Source organism: Crocodylus porosus, unplaced genomic scaffold (genome assembly GCF_001723895.1).
Source record: "Crocodylus porosus isolate Cpor-Errol unplaced genomic scaffold, CroPor_comp1, whole genome shotgun sequence".
Lineage (NCBI taxonomy): Eukaryota > Metazoa > Chordata > Crocodylia > Crocodylidae > Crocodylus > Crocodylus porosus.
Window position 1 is genome coordinate 18,588,284 of NW_017728907.1, and position 14,748 is coordinate 18,603,031.

General features: G+C 43.5%; 1 protein-coding gene across 8 annotated transcripts in view; it reads right to left on the reverse strand.

The window, feature by feature from the left end:
* SEC16B (SEC16 homolog B, endoplasmic reticulum export factor) overlaps positions 1 to 14,748 on the reverse strand; it is a 50,717-nt gene that overhangs the window by 12,169 nt on the left and 23,800 nt on the right. For 7 of the 8 annotated variants that reach the window (XM_019530895.1, XM_019530891.1, XM_019530892.1 and 4 more), the window contains exons 17-19: positions 12,202 to 12,342; positions 8,818 to 8,931; positions 7,464 to 7,533 (exon numbers count right to left, since the gene is read on the reverse strand). In XM_019530895.1, the coding sequence (XP_019386440.1) occupies positions 7,464 to 7,533; positions 8,818 to 8,931; positions 12,202 to 12,342 (325 nt within the window). The remainder of the gene's footprint in view (positions 1 to 7,463; positions 7,534 to 8,817; positions 8,932 to 12,201; positions 12,343 to 14,748) is intronic. The other variant, XM_019530894.1, reaches the window with a different exon arrangement.

Consider the following 14,748-nt stretch of genomic DNA (forward strand, 5'->3'; position numbering starts at 1 on the left):
ACTGGATGAAGGAGGTAGAGGACGTACCTTATATATGAGTATGTACCTGATGGAAGTCATTTGTGAAAGAAGAGTCACCTGATAGAGTTTGGAAAAGAAAAGACCTGAGGCCTGGAGATCGTAGTGAAACTTAGACAAAGAATTGAACACATGATATAGAAGAGAAGAGGACAGATGGTATGGACAGCTCAAGATCTGCCACTCTAGATACCCAAACAAGAGGACCCGGAGGGCAGACTGCTAGATAAGGACGATCCATAAAAGTTCATTACCTCAAGGATAAGGCAGCGGAGGAGACACACTGTGGGGAAAAAAGGCCTAAGGAACTGGTTGGCTGAAATGGAGAATAAACAGAAGAAACATGTAATTTACATGAGATGTGATGGCAAGAAGTAAGAGAAGGGCACGTAGCATCACAAGACAAGAAGAGATAAACGAGATAGCCAGCAACTGGAGTCCAAGGAGGAGAAAAGACAAAATACAGGAGACAGTGACAGAGAAAAGAAGCAGTTGGGAGTGGGGATCTGCAAACAGAAGGAAGAATGGAAGGGAAAGGACCCAGGATTCAATGCCAGGGATGGGCAGATCTGTATGCTTAAGGACTCCTCATTAAGAAGACTCAATAGTCCTGTCACCAGAGGGATCCAGAGACCACAAAGAAGTGACACTGGTCAGGAACAAAGATGCAATATATGGACCTGAAAATGATAAGGATCCTGTTGGGCATGGCTTAAGATCCACTGTTCATCCTTCTCATCACAACATACAACGTGGCTGAATTCCAGCAGGGATTCAGCAAAGGAGAGGTGCACCAGGCTGGCCAAGACGCTCAAAGAGGAGAGGTTGAGGTGACATCTAGTGGAATTCTTCAGCTCCCCAGAGAAGAAGGAAAGAACGACGATCAGCAGATGGCCCAAAGGTTGGAGCTCTAAGGCAGTGGTCTCCAAAGTGGGGTGCGTGCACCCCAGGTGGTGTGCAAGATGATCCATTGGGGTGCGGGAAGAAAATATTAGAACATCTATTTATATTTATATAAATATACATATATTGGGGGGGTGTGCTCAAACATTTTTTACTGATAAGGGTGTGCGAATATAAATATACATATATTTGGGGTGCGTGCTCAAAAATTTTTTACTGATAGGGGTGCACGATCAAAAAAGTTTGGAGACCACTGCTCTAAGGAATGTTTTGGTATGCTCAACCACTAAGAGCTATTGCTAGAAAGGGGACTTTTCTCAATGGATGGGCTTCATCTGAATAAATGAGGAACATACCTTCTGGGATTAAGGGTGACATAAATGAGAAGAAGAGCTTTAAATTAAGACATACAAGTACTTTGTACCTGTGAAGACACAATATAAAATGTGCTAACACTTATTCCTCAGAACAATGCTGTGTATATCTGAATCAACTGTGGGTCATTCAAATTAATTGTGCATCATTCCAGCAGCAGGTCTCCTGGACTGTGTGTGCTCTTCTTCACCACCTACTAACAGAGGGCCAGCAAATACAGCTTGGAAGAGCAATGTGTGTAAATGGCTGAGCCACTTGTGTTTTGCTCTGCATTAAAAAAGATAATCAGGACTGCCTCCAGTGAGATATCTGTTTATGGCCACAGGTAACAGAGTCATAGAAAAAAAACTGCCTATTGTGGCTGGGAATTTGTGGGGGCAGAGGAAAGGGATCAGCACAGAACAACTGAAATGTTTGTACATGAGGAGTATCACCAACAAAATGGAGAAAATTAAACTGCTGGTGTAGGAACCGACATTGTACATTACAAGTGACAACAAAAATAGGGTGGAATAGCAATCATGACTGGGACACAGGTATTAAAAGGTATGTGCCGTCTGGAAAAGACAGAAATACTTGTAAATGTGCTGGAGATAGCAGTAAACATTAATGATGTGATAGACTGTAAAGAAATAAGAAAAGATAGCATGGGTAAAACAGACTCTCTTGAGGTCAAAATCAATTTGGGGAAATAAGGTAAAGGAAGCTCTACTAGGGTAATACTAGAAGTCTGCTATAGATCCTCAGGGTCAGATTAGAATATGGATAGAGACCTTTGTAATGTTGTTAGAGAGAGAGAAATACCACTGGGCGCTGTATCATTATGGGAAACATTAACTTTCCAGATACAGATTGCAGAAAAATGTCATTAGCAATAGTAGGACCTAGTCATTTCTGGATATGATAGCTGACAGATTTCTTTATGAACTAATCACTGAACCAAAAAGGTGATGTTATTTTAAAGTTGTTTTTGACAGGCAATGAGGATATTATAGAAGAACTGATAGTAGAAAAATAACCTTGGCTTGAGTGAGCATATGCTGATTTGGTTAAAATTAAATTAAAAGAAGTAGGTCTATAATTGAGGTTCTCAATTTCAAAAGGGCATCTTGATGAACTAAGGAAACTACCTAGCGAAGTCAGCTGAACTGAGAAGTTCATGGACATGAATATGGAGAGAGCTTAGACTTTCTATAAGTCAAAGGTTCTTACACCATCAGAAAACTGTACAGTACTGTAAGTGAGAGCTAAAAATTGTAAGGAAGGGTTCCAGACCTAACTGAATGAATATTCACCTCAGGAAGTATAATAGAAGCAAGCAGAAAGCCTACAAATAATGGAAAAGGGTCTGGTCAGCAGAGGCTTAAGGGTCAGATAATGTAGAGATAAAGCAAGAACTGCTAAAACACCAGCTGGGTTGGACTTAACAAACAAAATTAAAACAAACAGAAAATGGTTCTTCAGCCATGTAAATAAAAAGAGAACTAGGACGGGCTGAACTAGGGCTGCCAAGCAGTGGGGATGAGGTAGAGATGGGATAGGGATCCAAAATGCCTCAGTTTTCAGTAAGGACAACACCCCCCCCCAGTATTACACATTGGCAATATTCAGAGACAATAAATTATATTAATCAAAGGACAAAAGCTGGATGATCCAACAGGAATGAGGGCATGGAAATATAAATTGCTACAAATGATAGGGAAGCACAACTCAAAGATGCCAAGATTCAGGGCAGTAAGCCTGCTAAAATGCCCCCAGCTGGCCCTGGTTATCTAATAACTAGGTTATCTGGCCCTGGTACAATAAGACTATAAAATTTCAAACCTAGTAGTTATATTTAAGAAGAGATATAGAAATGATTCAGGCAAGTACAGTTTGACTTCAGTAGTATAGAAGCTTTAGAATAAATCTTGAATGAAAGAATGCTTACAGACATGAAAGTAAATAGAAAATGGCATGAAAATGCAACATGGTTTACCCAAGAAAAAAATCACATCATAGGAACTTGAATCTGATTAGCTTTGAATCTTTGATCAGATTTTCTACATTAAAAAAATCTGTTAGAAATCTGAAGTATCAAGCTAGACGGAGGTTACCTCTGGAGTTCCTCAAGGGACAGTTGAGGGACAAATGTTATTTAATATTTTAATTAGTGGCAATAACAAAAAAGCAGGAATATGCTTAAAGAAATGTGCCAATAACATAAAGTTAGGGGGTACTGTCAATACAAAATAAGAATTTCTGCTAAAGGCTAGGAACTCATTAGCTGCAAACAAGAGAGGGGAAAAACCCAGGTGAATGAGTTGATCCCTGGATGACTGTGCTAAGACCATAGAAACGGTGAATGTGAGCCTAAGCTGTACTGGGTGAGATCTTTCCAGTAGAGTCAGGGAAATACTGATGCCATTGTATAAGATGCAGTTGACAGCTCATCTGAAATATGGTGTACAATTCTGTTTACACATGTTCAAAAAAGATAAACTGAAACTGGAACAGGTGTGGAGAAGGGCTATTAGGATGATCATGGAATGAAATGTCTATTTTATGATAGGAGACTGAAAGATCTTGGCTTGCCTAGCAAACTAAAGGCTGAGAGGGAATGTAATAGCCTTCTATAAATACATGATGGAGGTAAAAACAAGGAAGCAAGACAAGCTATTTAAAACAAAGAAGAAAAGTGGCACAAGAACAAACAAGTATAAACAGGACATAAGTAGATTTAGCTGGAAAATTAGGTGAAGGTTTCTAACAATAAAAGAAGTGAGATCCTGGAACAGTAGTGGAGACAAAAATGCTAACCAGTTTTAGAATGGAGCTTGATCAGTGTACAAGATTGTATAACATGGTTAACTGTAAGAGGAGAGAACTGGACTTGACCCGGGAAGACCCTTCCAAGAGAGCATTCCTGTGAAGGAAGGGTCAAGACCTTTGAATTCAGTTCAGTAAGTCCTTGGTAACCAGTGTAGGGAACAGAGGAACTGTTTAATGTACTTGCAGTAATCTGTCCAGCTAAGGCCATATGCTGTATTCTGTACCACATGGAGTTTCCTAAACTCTAACAGCTTCATGCTTGGGTATACTCCAATTTGGTATGGTACAGTCAAACAGTAACAGAAGCAGGAATAACAGGGTGGATTGGAGTCACTTAGCAAACTGGCTATTGTTGGCATGTGAGACCATGCTGTTTCACCACTTCTGCTAATGGTTGATGTAGATATTGAAAAGGACCAGAGAGAGAACATATCCTTGTGAGTAAGGGTTTTAAGTTTCAAGATGCAGTTTCCAATTGTCGCCCATTGCAAATCCCCTCCAGGGAGTACTCAGATCTTCTCAGTGCATTACCTGGCGTGCCTGCCACTTCTTTCTGGTAAGACATTGGTACCTCATGGTTACAAGTGTTGAATGCTGCAGAACTGAAGAAAATTCTAGGATGAGGAGTATGAACGTCTCTCCTCTGAATATTGATAGAAGGAGATCATCCATCAGTGCCACTATAGATGGTTTTTCTGCCACGTGGTGGCCTGAATCCAGAGGGCACTGGGTCTAATATTCTAAGTATTAGTTATGATTGGATGTGATTGTAATTGGCCCTTGGCTGGCTTCTCCGTAAGCTTGTTAGGAATTGGAGGTTTGATACTGGGCAGTAGGAAACATCCCTTCTCTCAATGATGAGCTTATTATTTTGGTTACAACTGCCACTAGTTGGTTATGGCTCTTTCACAGTCCAGTAAGGGCATGGGTCAGATTCACAAGTCTTGGATCCATTACAGTATCTAGAACTTTGTGATAAAAGATTATGATGAATGCTGGGAAAGCAGGCAGGCTCCGGGTCACTGCTGGTCCATAGTTTGCCGGTCTGCAGCCACTTTCAGTCTGCGGTTTGCCAGTTCTCAGCACAAAAAGGTTGGGAACCCCTGCTTTAGTGGACTTTAGGCTTTGTTGGAGTCCCTCTGTCTTCGAGGTCAAACTGGGATCCGCTGTCTGTCTTGTAGTCTGAGAACGAGAAAAAATCTGACCACTGCTTTAACGAGGTAATGGTTTATCCAAGACAGTGGCTGGGTTGTAAATCCTTAAATCTTGACATCCAGGCAACAGATCAGGTCCAGAATGCGACTAGCTGTATGGACTGACCACTGGTCCTAGGGAAGCAGGTAAGGAGCTACATTTTGGGGGTTAGGGGACTTGTAAATATGTGTTGAAATCTCTCAGGATGACAATCCTGGGGCATCATGACCATCATTGTCAAGACATCAGTGATTTCCTTTATGAATCCTCTAGTCCAGAGTCAGCAATCTACATCCTATAGAGCCATTGGGCCCAACCTGTGATGCCATGGGGCTCCAATGGCTTTCAGTGGCAGCCCTCTACACCCACATCACACTGCACTGCAGCCAGGGGGCTAGGAGCTTTGCCAACGTCATATTGTGGCTGGACAGTGGTGAGAAACAGCAGTGGCTGGCTCCTACAGCTGACCTGCCTCAGACCCAGACTGGGTCATTTCAATCCAGCAGTGGAAAATATTACCAACCGCTGCTTTAGTCTGTGGTGGTCTTCAAATTAATTTAAGATCAGTCCATCTCTTTGACCCTGCCTTGGGACTGGGGGATGAACTAGATCATGGGTGGATCTAGGCTTTTAGTAAGTGGGGGTGCAAAAGCAGCAACCTGTGCTTGTCTTCCCCCCCACACACATATATACAAGTGCAGCATAAACTAACTTCTTTTTAAGTTTCTTGAGCAGGTAAAAATCTTCCCTCCCTTCCTCCCCCCCCATGTTCAGTGGAACATTCCCTCCCCTTCCGCACCTGTCCACTACTGCTACTATCCCCAACTGACCTAGGGCTGGTGGGGTGGGAAGCACTAAAAAACTGTTCCTACCCTGCTCCAGTTGGGCTGCATGTGGAGCTATTCTTGGCTAGAGAGTGGCAGCAGTGCATGGGTTCCCCTCCTTCACACCTGGCAGTGAACACCCAAGAAACCAGGAAGGTTTGTTGATGCTGTCCCTGGCTGAGCCCAGATCTGCATGCAGCCTGGCTGCAGCAGGCAGGAATGCCTCTGGAGTTCCCCCAATGCTCTTTCATCAGGACAGCCAGAGAGAGAAGCAGTGGTAGGCAGGGAAGGGGAGAGAAGGGAAGTGCCACTCAGCATGGAGGGGAAAGAAGGAAGGATTCATACTTGCTTCAGGGATTTAAGAAAAAGTTCCTGGCTCCTGCTTCCAGCATGGTTAACTAAAAGAGGAGTGTGTCTGTGCCCCTGCACCCCCCTGGATCTGCCCCTGGACTAGATGATTTCTTCAGGTCCCTCCCAGCCCTGCTTTCTATGATTCAGTATTTGCTTTGGCTCTGGTTCCTGTTGTCGGATGAATGAATCTGAATGAAGTTGTCTTACGTGGGGCATCACACTTGGATTTGATGTTTGATGAGAAGAGGAGTGCAATGCCACCTGCTTTCTTGTCCTACTGGCTGCCAGCCAGTCCTGTGCTCTGACACCCCCCACGGGCCTCACAAAACATTAGTTCAGGCTATTTAAACAGCATTAACTAGGCACATTTATTTTTGTAGATTCCAGTCTGTGCTGGAGGGATAATGCATCACCTGCAGCAGCTGTCCCCTGATTCCCACCACCCCCTCCCCACACACACACACATTCTAGCCATGCCTTTTTATTCACTAGATTTGTTGGGCACAGAGACAGTTTGTGGAAGGAAGAAAGGCAGGTGAACAACTTGCAGTTTCCTTTCTCCTTGCATTGGCCACCCATAGCAGCTTGTCTGGAGGATGATGATTTTGCTCCCCTCTTCTACCCAACAGCAGAAGGAAGTAGATTAGCCAATGAGTGTCATAAAAAAAGGGGGCTGGGGAGAGAATTCAGTCCGTCCACTAGTCTGGGAAAGTGACACAAGGGGGCAAGGAAGCAGTTTGCAGTGTATCCCTGGTAGAACCCCTTGGTAAGTGGAATGTTTCCCCACGGGATTCATAGTGTGTATTAATTCTATTTCTTCCACAGAAATAATGGGAAAGGGACAACTGAGATATCCGCCCAGCTGAACAAGTAGGCAACAAAGTCGGGAGTCAGCTTTTTTCAACTGATTCATAATATATATCAACATGGTTCTTGTTTGGAAAGCTTTCTCAGTATATGCACAATGCACCGGTTCATTCTTTTTACCTGATGTTGATCTGTTGACCCTGGAAAAGTCTGGCTGAGTGGATGTCAAATCAGGAAGCTCTCCCTCTACCTGAAATGATTCAAAAGGTGAATGTTACATAAGAAAAGGAAAACCTGGCATGTTGGGAACTGGGAAGACAAGCACTGTCACCATGGTGATAATCATGATAATAGAGCTATCACCAAAGGAAAAGCCATGTGGACCCTGCATGTCACAGCCATGCTCTGAATGGCAATCTCTTCTGTGTTTCCACTCTTCCATTCTCCAGCTGTTTGTCAGATGCCAGTAATATAGTCCAAGTCACTCATAAAGAGGGTGTAGCGACTACATTTACCATGATACTCATACACTCCAATACTACTAATGCATCCCAAGACACGAAAATGACCAAAGAGATGCAGTGACTCCTGGGATGCTCTTTACCTATTAAGGGACATAAATAACTCCACTCAACTTAATGGGAATTATCCAGAACCCATGGAACATGAATCAGGCCCGAAACATTATCAACAGCTACTTCTGTTCAGAATACAGCTGTCCGATCTGAGTCTCTTCTCAGAATAGTGTATCTCCATTGACTTTAGGAAGGTAACAGCTGATTTATAGCAGGGAAAGACCACCAAAGTATAACTGCTAGTTCTGTCAGAGTGGACAAGATAAAGAGCCAGAGAATGGAGAAAAAAGACAATGGAGTCAAACATTAAATCTCAAGGGAATATGCTAATGGGAAACGAAGCAGCTCAGAACAGAAAGGGAAGAGAAGTTCTCTAGAGTATATGCACAAGGTAGAGGGCAGAGATCAGAAGAGAGAAATACAAGTCCCCTTGGCACTCTCTTGATGGCATTCAGATGCTAGCACCTGCAATATCCTTATAGAAAAACAAACTGTTTCAGTTGGGACCATCTCAAATTCTCAAGTTCCTGCAGGCAAGACCTGGAGAAGTGCTCATAATCCAGCACAATGCTCATTGCCCCATAGTACTTAGACCTGGGAGCAGCTGCACATTGTAAGTTCCCTTCCACTCCCACCAAGACCTTGAGTATAAGAGGAGAGAGTTCACAATTTGAGCAATCAGTCTGCACCATGCCAAACGTGAATTCCCAAAATAAAAGGGGAAAGAAGAAGTCTTCCCAAACCCAGCTAATAGAAATCCCCTTGACACCTTCACATCTTTGCAAATAATCACCTAAGATCTGGTATGTAGGGGAAGAAAGCATCCACAGATACTTCTGCAGATAGATCACACAGCAACGACTAAGCTTCCAGAATGCAGCCTACTTTACTCATTCCAGAGGACTGCAGTAGACAGAAAACATAGTGGAAAGACCCATTCTGCTTGCCACCATTCTCACCTCCCACTGCTGTCTTTGGGCTCGGAGCTGGACAAGCCAGTCAGGTTCCAGGTCTTGCTCCTCATCAGGTCTCTCCAGGAGCAATGGGTCTGAGAACTTCAGTCGCTCAGCTAGCTGCATATTTTGGGGAAAGAAGGCAGAATGGAACAGGTGTCGTAATTCAGGATCCATAGAACATAGATTGAAAGTCCTAGCAGTTAATAAGCTGCTAGACACACAGGCCAGGAAAAGACTCAGGGAATGCTGCACTTCCTCATAATGATGATATAAAAATAACACTCGACACATACATGGCCGCTGTATTATTTCTAATATGTTACCATCAAGAGGCCCCAATCACAGATCAGGGCATTGTACAAACAAACTTTTCAAAAGAGGATCTTAGAAGCATTTGATAAACACCACTGCTCTGAGGGAGGTAAGTGCTGTTATCCTCATTTTACCCATGGGCAAACCAAAGGCACAGATAAATTAATACAAGTCCCCAAAGCACTAGGAAAAGAACCCAGGCACTGTCCACACAGTAAAGTTACCATGCTCGCATCAGTGCCTCCAGGCATGCTGCAGTAACCAAAAGCATCTGTGCAGCACTGCAGACAGCACTCATTAGCCCTCCTGAAAAAGACAGAGCTAGTTAGCCCATCCCCAGGCTCATTAGTCCAGCCATCATGCTGCACAGACATGACCACACAGGTTCTGGTTTAGGGGACAGCCCACTCAGAGCAGCGTAGCATGCTTGAGGGCTCAGCTAGTGGGCATGGGAAATGCATCATATAGACATGGCCCCAGAGTCTGTGACTCCTAGCCCTGTGCTTCAATCCCATGATTATACTTCCTCTTGGATGGGGACAGACAATAATTTGAATAGATAAAACCTGGGAATCTGGAGTCATGTTTCTTCTCCTAGCCCTGACATTGGTTCAATTCATGACCTAATTAGCACATCTCTCTGGACACCCATTAGGCCAGTTATCCTGCTGGGGAAGGGAATCAGATTGGCTGAACAAACTTTGGTCTTGAAAAAAATCAACATTTGCTTCTTGCCACTTTATTATTGTCTAGGTGTTTATGCATTAATTAACATAGAGTGCAAACCCCAAAGAACTTACAGCCAAAAAATGTGAAAAACATAAATCGCCTACAAGCAGGAACAGTTAACAGAAGGATGTGCTAGGAGAGATTACTGGCACATGAACCAATTGAAATGCATTCAAGAAGTGTGTATGTCCAGCTGCAGATCTTGCAAGAAACAGACATACAGCGTGTTCTTTCTAAACCAATGCCAAGGAAGAAGTTATAAGCATGATTGTTCCTAAATGGGGCAAATGTTAACATGCTCTTTGATCCAGTATTAATGAACCAATACCTGGTTGTATATTGTCCATGGCTTCAAAAGAGAGGAAATCTTAATCAAACACTAATGTGTATAATAATTTGTAACACAGTCTAAAACATCAAAGACAACAGAGCAACAATAAATGCATTCATTTTTTTCAGATGAAAGTGTGTTCTCCAAGGAGATGTATAATCCCCAGCAGAACAGTGGAGCTGTTGGAGAGTAAATAGGTATTTTCAACAGGGGATCTAGGTAGACTTTGCAATATAACATAACTCAAAGGTCAGAGCTTTTGGGACAGGTGCCTGTTTCAGGCATGAATTAACTAGGTACCCTTTTTATTTATTTTTTCTCTGTATTCTGGCATTGCAAATAAATGCTTCTTCTGCTTAATCTCAGAAAAATTAGACTGTGATTGTATTTTTGCCTTAGCTCTACTCACCAGAGCTTTTCAAGGAATTATAAATTCAGAGGCAAGTGAATATTACAGCTTGTATATGGGACAAGGGCAGTGCAAAGGCTGTGGAGGAGAGGTACTAACAGGTGCCCTGCTGTTATCTGTATCACATGAGACTTATCTATAAGCACAAAGGCAAGATGCTCTAACGGACAGTATACAGGGCTAGATTTTAGACCTGGATTGTATTCCTGGTTCTAACTATCTCATTGGGTGACCTTAGGTAAGCCATTCCAATGCTCTGTGCCTCCCCCTCCCATCTTCAAAATGCAGATAACTTCATTTACCTCCTTTTAAAACCAGGTTTTGAAATCCCTGGACAAGTAGCACTCTCTGGGTGTGGACATATATATTTGGAGCCCCTTCAAAAGGGAAACATTTCAAAAGGGCAGCAGCTGGTATGTTCTAATCCCTACGTGTGAACAAGTTGAACATGATTCAAATATAGCAAAACCGCTCCAGCGTGAAACCTGGCTGAAGCAGTATTATAGTTGGAGCAGTTTTGCTATATTTGAATCATTCTCAGCTCATTCACACCTAACAGTTAGAACATACCAGCTGCTCCCCTTTTTCAAACCTACCTCTTTTGAAAGAGTTTCAAATGTATGCATGTCCACACCCTGACAGCGAGGTAGTGGTATTTACTCTTCTGCTTTTGGAGAATGAAGGTTTTGGCTTAGTTTTTTTAACACTCTCCCAAGCATGATCAAATGAGACATTTTTAGTTGAAAACACTCTCATCACTAAAGTAGATGTGAAAATTGCAACATTTTATAAGTACAATAAACACGCTCCAAATCCTGCAGTTATTGGAAGATTATTACTCCTTGTGGAATATTCCTTCTAATGCAAGTCCAACTAGACCTAATATTAAATAGCTAGTAGCTGTCTATGTACATGCTTGTATTCAGTTACCACCCAGAATTTGCAATATCCCAAGCAAATATTATCACAAAATGATTTACTGGAGAGGAAATGCCAAATAACTTTTTATAGATTTTAGCTTTTAAAACCACCACCATATTTAACTTCTAAGAAACTTCAAAATGAAATGTCTTCCTTCTGCAGTTTTGTGTCTCTTCCTATTTGGCAAATGCAGTTTCCATTCCCTCCCTCCTCTTTCTATAAAATTGGCTTTGATATAAAATTTGGCTTTTGCATATTTTTTTCTGCACCACTGATAAGACCAACACAACTCTCATTTAAGGCAGCTGCCACAGCAGAGTCCCCACAGGGAGCAAGAAGGCACAGATCATTGCATTTTGTAGGACCCATGGACACACTGGGTTTATTTTACTTGTCACACTTCAGCAAATAGATGTTTTGGGGGCTGATTTGAGAAGAGTTGAGCCCCTGAGAGCTGCGTGGGCTCACATCTCTGAAAAATCAGGCTACAGGAAGGCAAAGTACATGTCCTACAACATAAACAAAATCAAAGCTAGGGACTACCTGAATGCCTTTTATTGTTAATGGTCTCACTGCAATTTGCGATATCTCCCCAGTAGAGCCACAATTCCACCCAATCAGCCAGTCCAGACACACACAATCCTCCATAGCTAAAGCAAAAAAGGAACTGGAGTTAGAGACTCACCTGGATCACCTGTGCTAACAGCACAGGGTGCCTGGTCTGGGGCTGGTCTAGTAGAGCTGTGCCAATCCTTTCACAATAGTATAAGGCCTGGGAAGCAAGACCATAATCCGCCAGGCGTGACGCATAAATGAGTTTATACACCTTGGAAAAGCAAGGAGAAAGATGATTGTCCAGATTGGGGAAGGAGTAGCCAAGGCCCTAGCAAAAGTGAGGGCTCGCTACAGTGCCCTAAACAAAGACCAGCTGAAAGGTACAAGTTTAGTAACTAGGGCCCAGGACTGGGATTCAATACACCTACTCTTTTTGGCTTTGCCAGCCACCAGCTATGTGACTTGAAGGAGATCACTTCAGCTCTCATGCTTCTCTATCCCCGTGCCAGATGCAACCACTCTGGGCAGAGGCTGTTTCTATAAGGCCACTGGCACAATGGGGTTCTGATCTGACTTGGAGTGTCTAGGTGCTGCAGCAAAAGAAAAAACTCAGGACAAGGACAGACAATCACATGCCTTCAGTGTAATTTACTTCAGTTCTGTAAAGAGAGGTATCTTATGCTAGAATTAGGAAGGGATAGATATGCAGCTATTCTGGGTTAGCTGCACACAGTAGGCAATTATTACTGTGTCTTGCCATTTGGGACAAAGGAGCAGCTAACATAGTGTTTTCCTTGTCCCTGGAAATGGTTATGGACAGAAGAAACCTAAGCCTGAGTCACTTACCCTGCTGGGTATCTACCGCTGCTTCTTTCAAGCATAATTCTTTACCAGGATGGGTAAGCCTAGCCTCACTTAGAGATTTGTATCACCTACCTGCTAATTTTTTCCACTTTTGTGGTGCCAGTTAACCAATTTAACCATGTCACTTATCCATGACTTCAGGCTCCCTCTTAGCATCATGCCTTCTCTTAACATTCAGCATTGACACATCAGAGAGAGGCACAAAATAGTGACGCTCCCCAGCTCACAGGTGCAATGGGGCTGCAGGTCACATTCCTCTCTTTTGGGGCAAGCATCCATTTCACATATCCACTGCCTGGCTGGCTCTGTTCACTACAGGCTTTTGGCTAGAAGTGCTGAGAGGCTAGTTTTGAAGTCAGTGCAGAGATGCTCTGACAGATCCATGAGGGAAGATTCAAGCCTGGAACGTTCATTTATCTACCTGATTTGTCTAGCGCCTCAGGCACCAGCAGCTGGGTGCTTATTTACAATGCTAAAAGTACATCAATTACACAGAGCTATTCTAGAAGGGGAAGCCATACAAAAACAGAAGCAGATAAATACATATGGCATAGTGCCCTGAAACTTGCTGAACTCATGCTCTGATGAGCTGTGAAGGGGAGTGAATTACAAAGGCCCTCAATTGAGAAAGCCTTGCTGAGCCCAGGGATGGCCTGACTCCCCCCTCACTCTGCATCTGGGCAGAGAGTGTGGCTGTAACTGTTCTGCTTTGCACTTGCTCCACACCAGTGGAAACGGCGAGATGAGCTAAAAGGCAGTGAAGCAGCTAGCCCTCCAGGTGGATTTCAAGGGCAACATCTAACACAGCACTTGACTGTCAGTGAGAAGGCAGAGGCCTAGAGGACTGGTGGGTTTTGCATTAGAGGGCAATAGTGGCAACATCCTGGATTGCTGTGAAAGAGAGAAAGACCCTGCAGGTCACCGCTGCTCCTTGCTGAGAATCCAGGTGCAGCCAGACAATATGCAGGACTCTCAGGCTATGAATCACCCAGACAAAAAGCAGTAACACACAATCTGCTGACAGTGATGGCACTGCCCGCACCCCTTGCTTTCCCTTGCCAGAGAATGTAGGAGAAGGACTGGAAGTGAAGGGCACTGACACTGCCGTGTGGTAATGCCAAGTGAGACAAGCAGGGCAAGATCATGAGGCAAAGCTCTGGTTTAAGACTTGGAATAGCAGAAGTACTGGAGACAAGGTAGGAGGTTTGCTGACAGCAACAACACTCAGCAATAACACTGATCCTTGGCATTTCCAGAGTTCCTCCCAACTGCAAAAGGTTTTACACACAATCTCACAGTGACACAGATTAATATTAGCACACCCATGCAGATGCAAAGAATGAGATGCAGACTATGGCAAGTGCCAGATCTGGTCTAGAACCCAGGAATCCACCCCTTTGTTCTAAAAGACTAGATAACATTACCATGACAAGGCAATGTGTCAGTGCCTAGGACTGAGGTACACTGGCAAAGTTAGGGATAGGACTGACAGAACACCAGCACAGAAGGGATGGCACTGGAATGCATTTGCAGTTCTTGGTGGGCAAGCCTACACAGTGCCTTCCTGTACTTTACCGGTACACGCATGCTCCACACCTTCATATGCTCCCAGACTCTCTGCCCAGACTAAGAAGGGAAGAAAATCTCCCTCACCCACAGATCTGTCACAGAAACTGAGACTTTGTCTTGAGTAATTTACACTGAGCAAGGAGACACACAGCCATGCCCTTCCATGCCATGGAAAGGTGAGGCTGAGGATGTGCTTACATGGGAAAAGGGAAAAAAAGTAGAAGTATTTGTAAATAACCCTGGA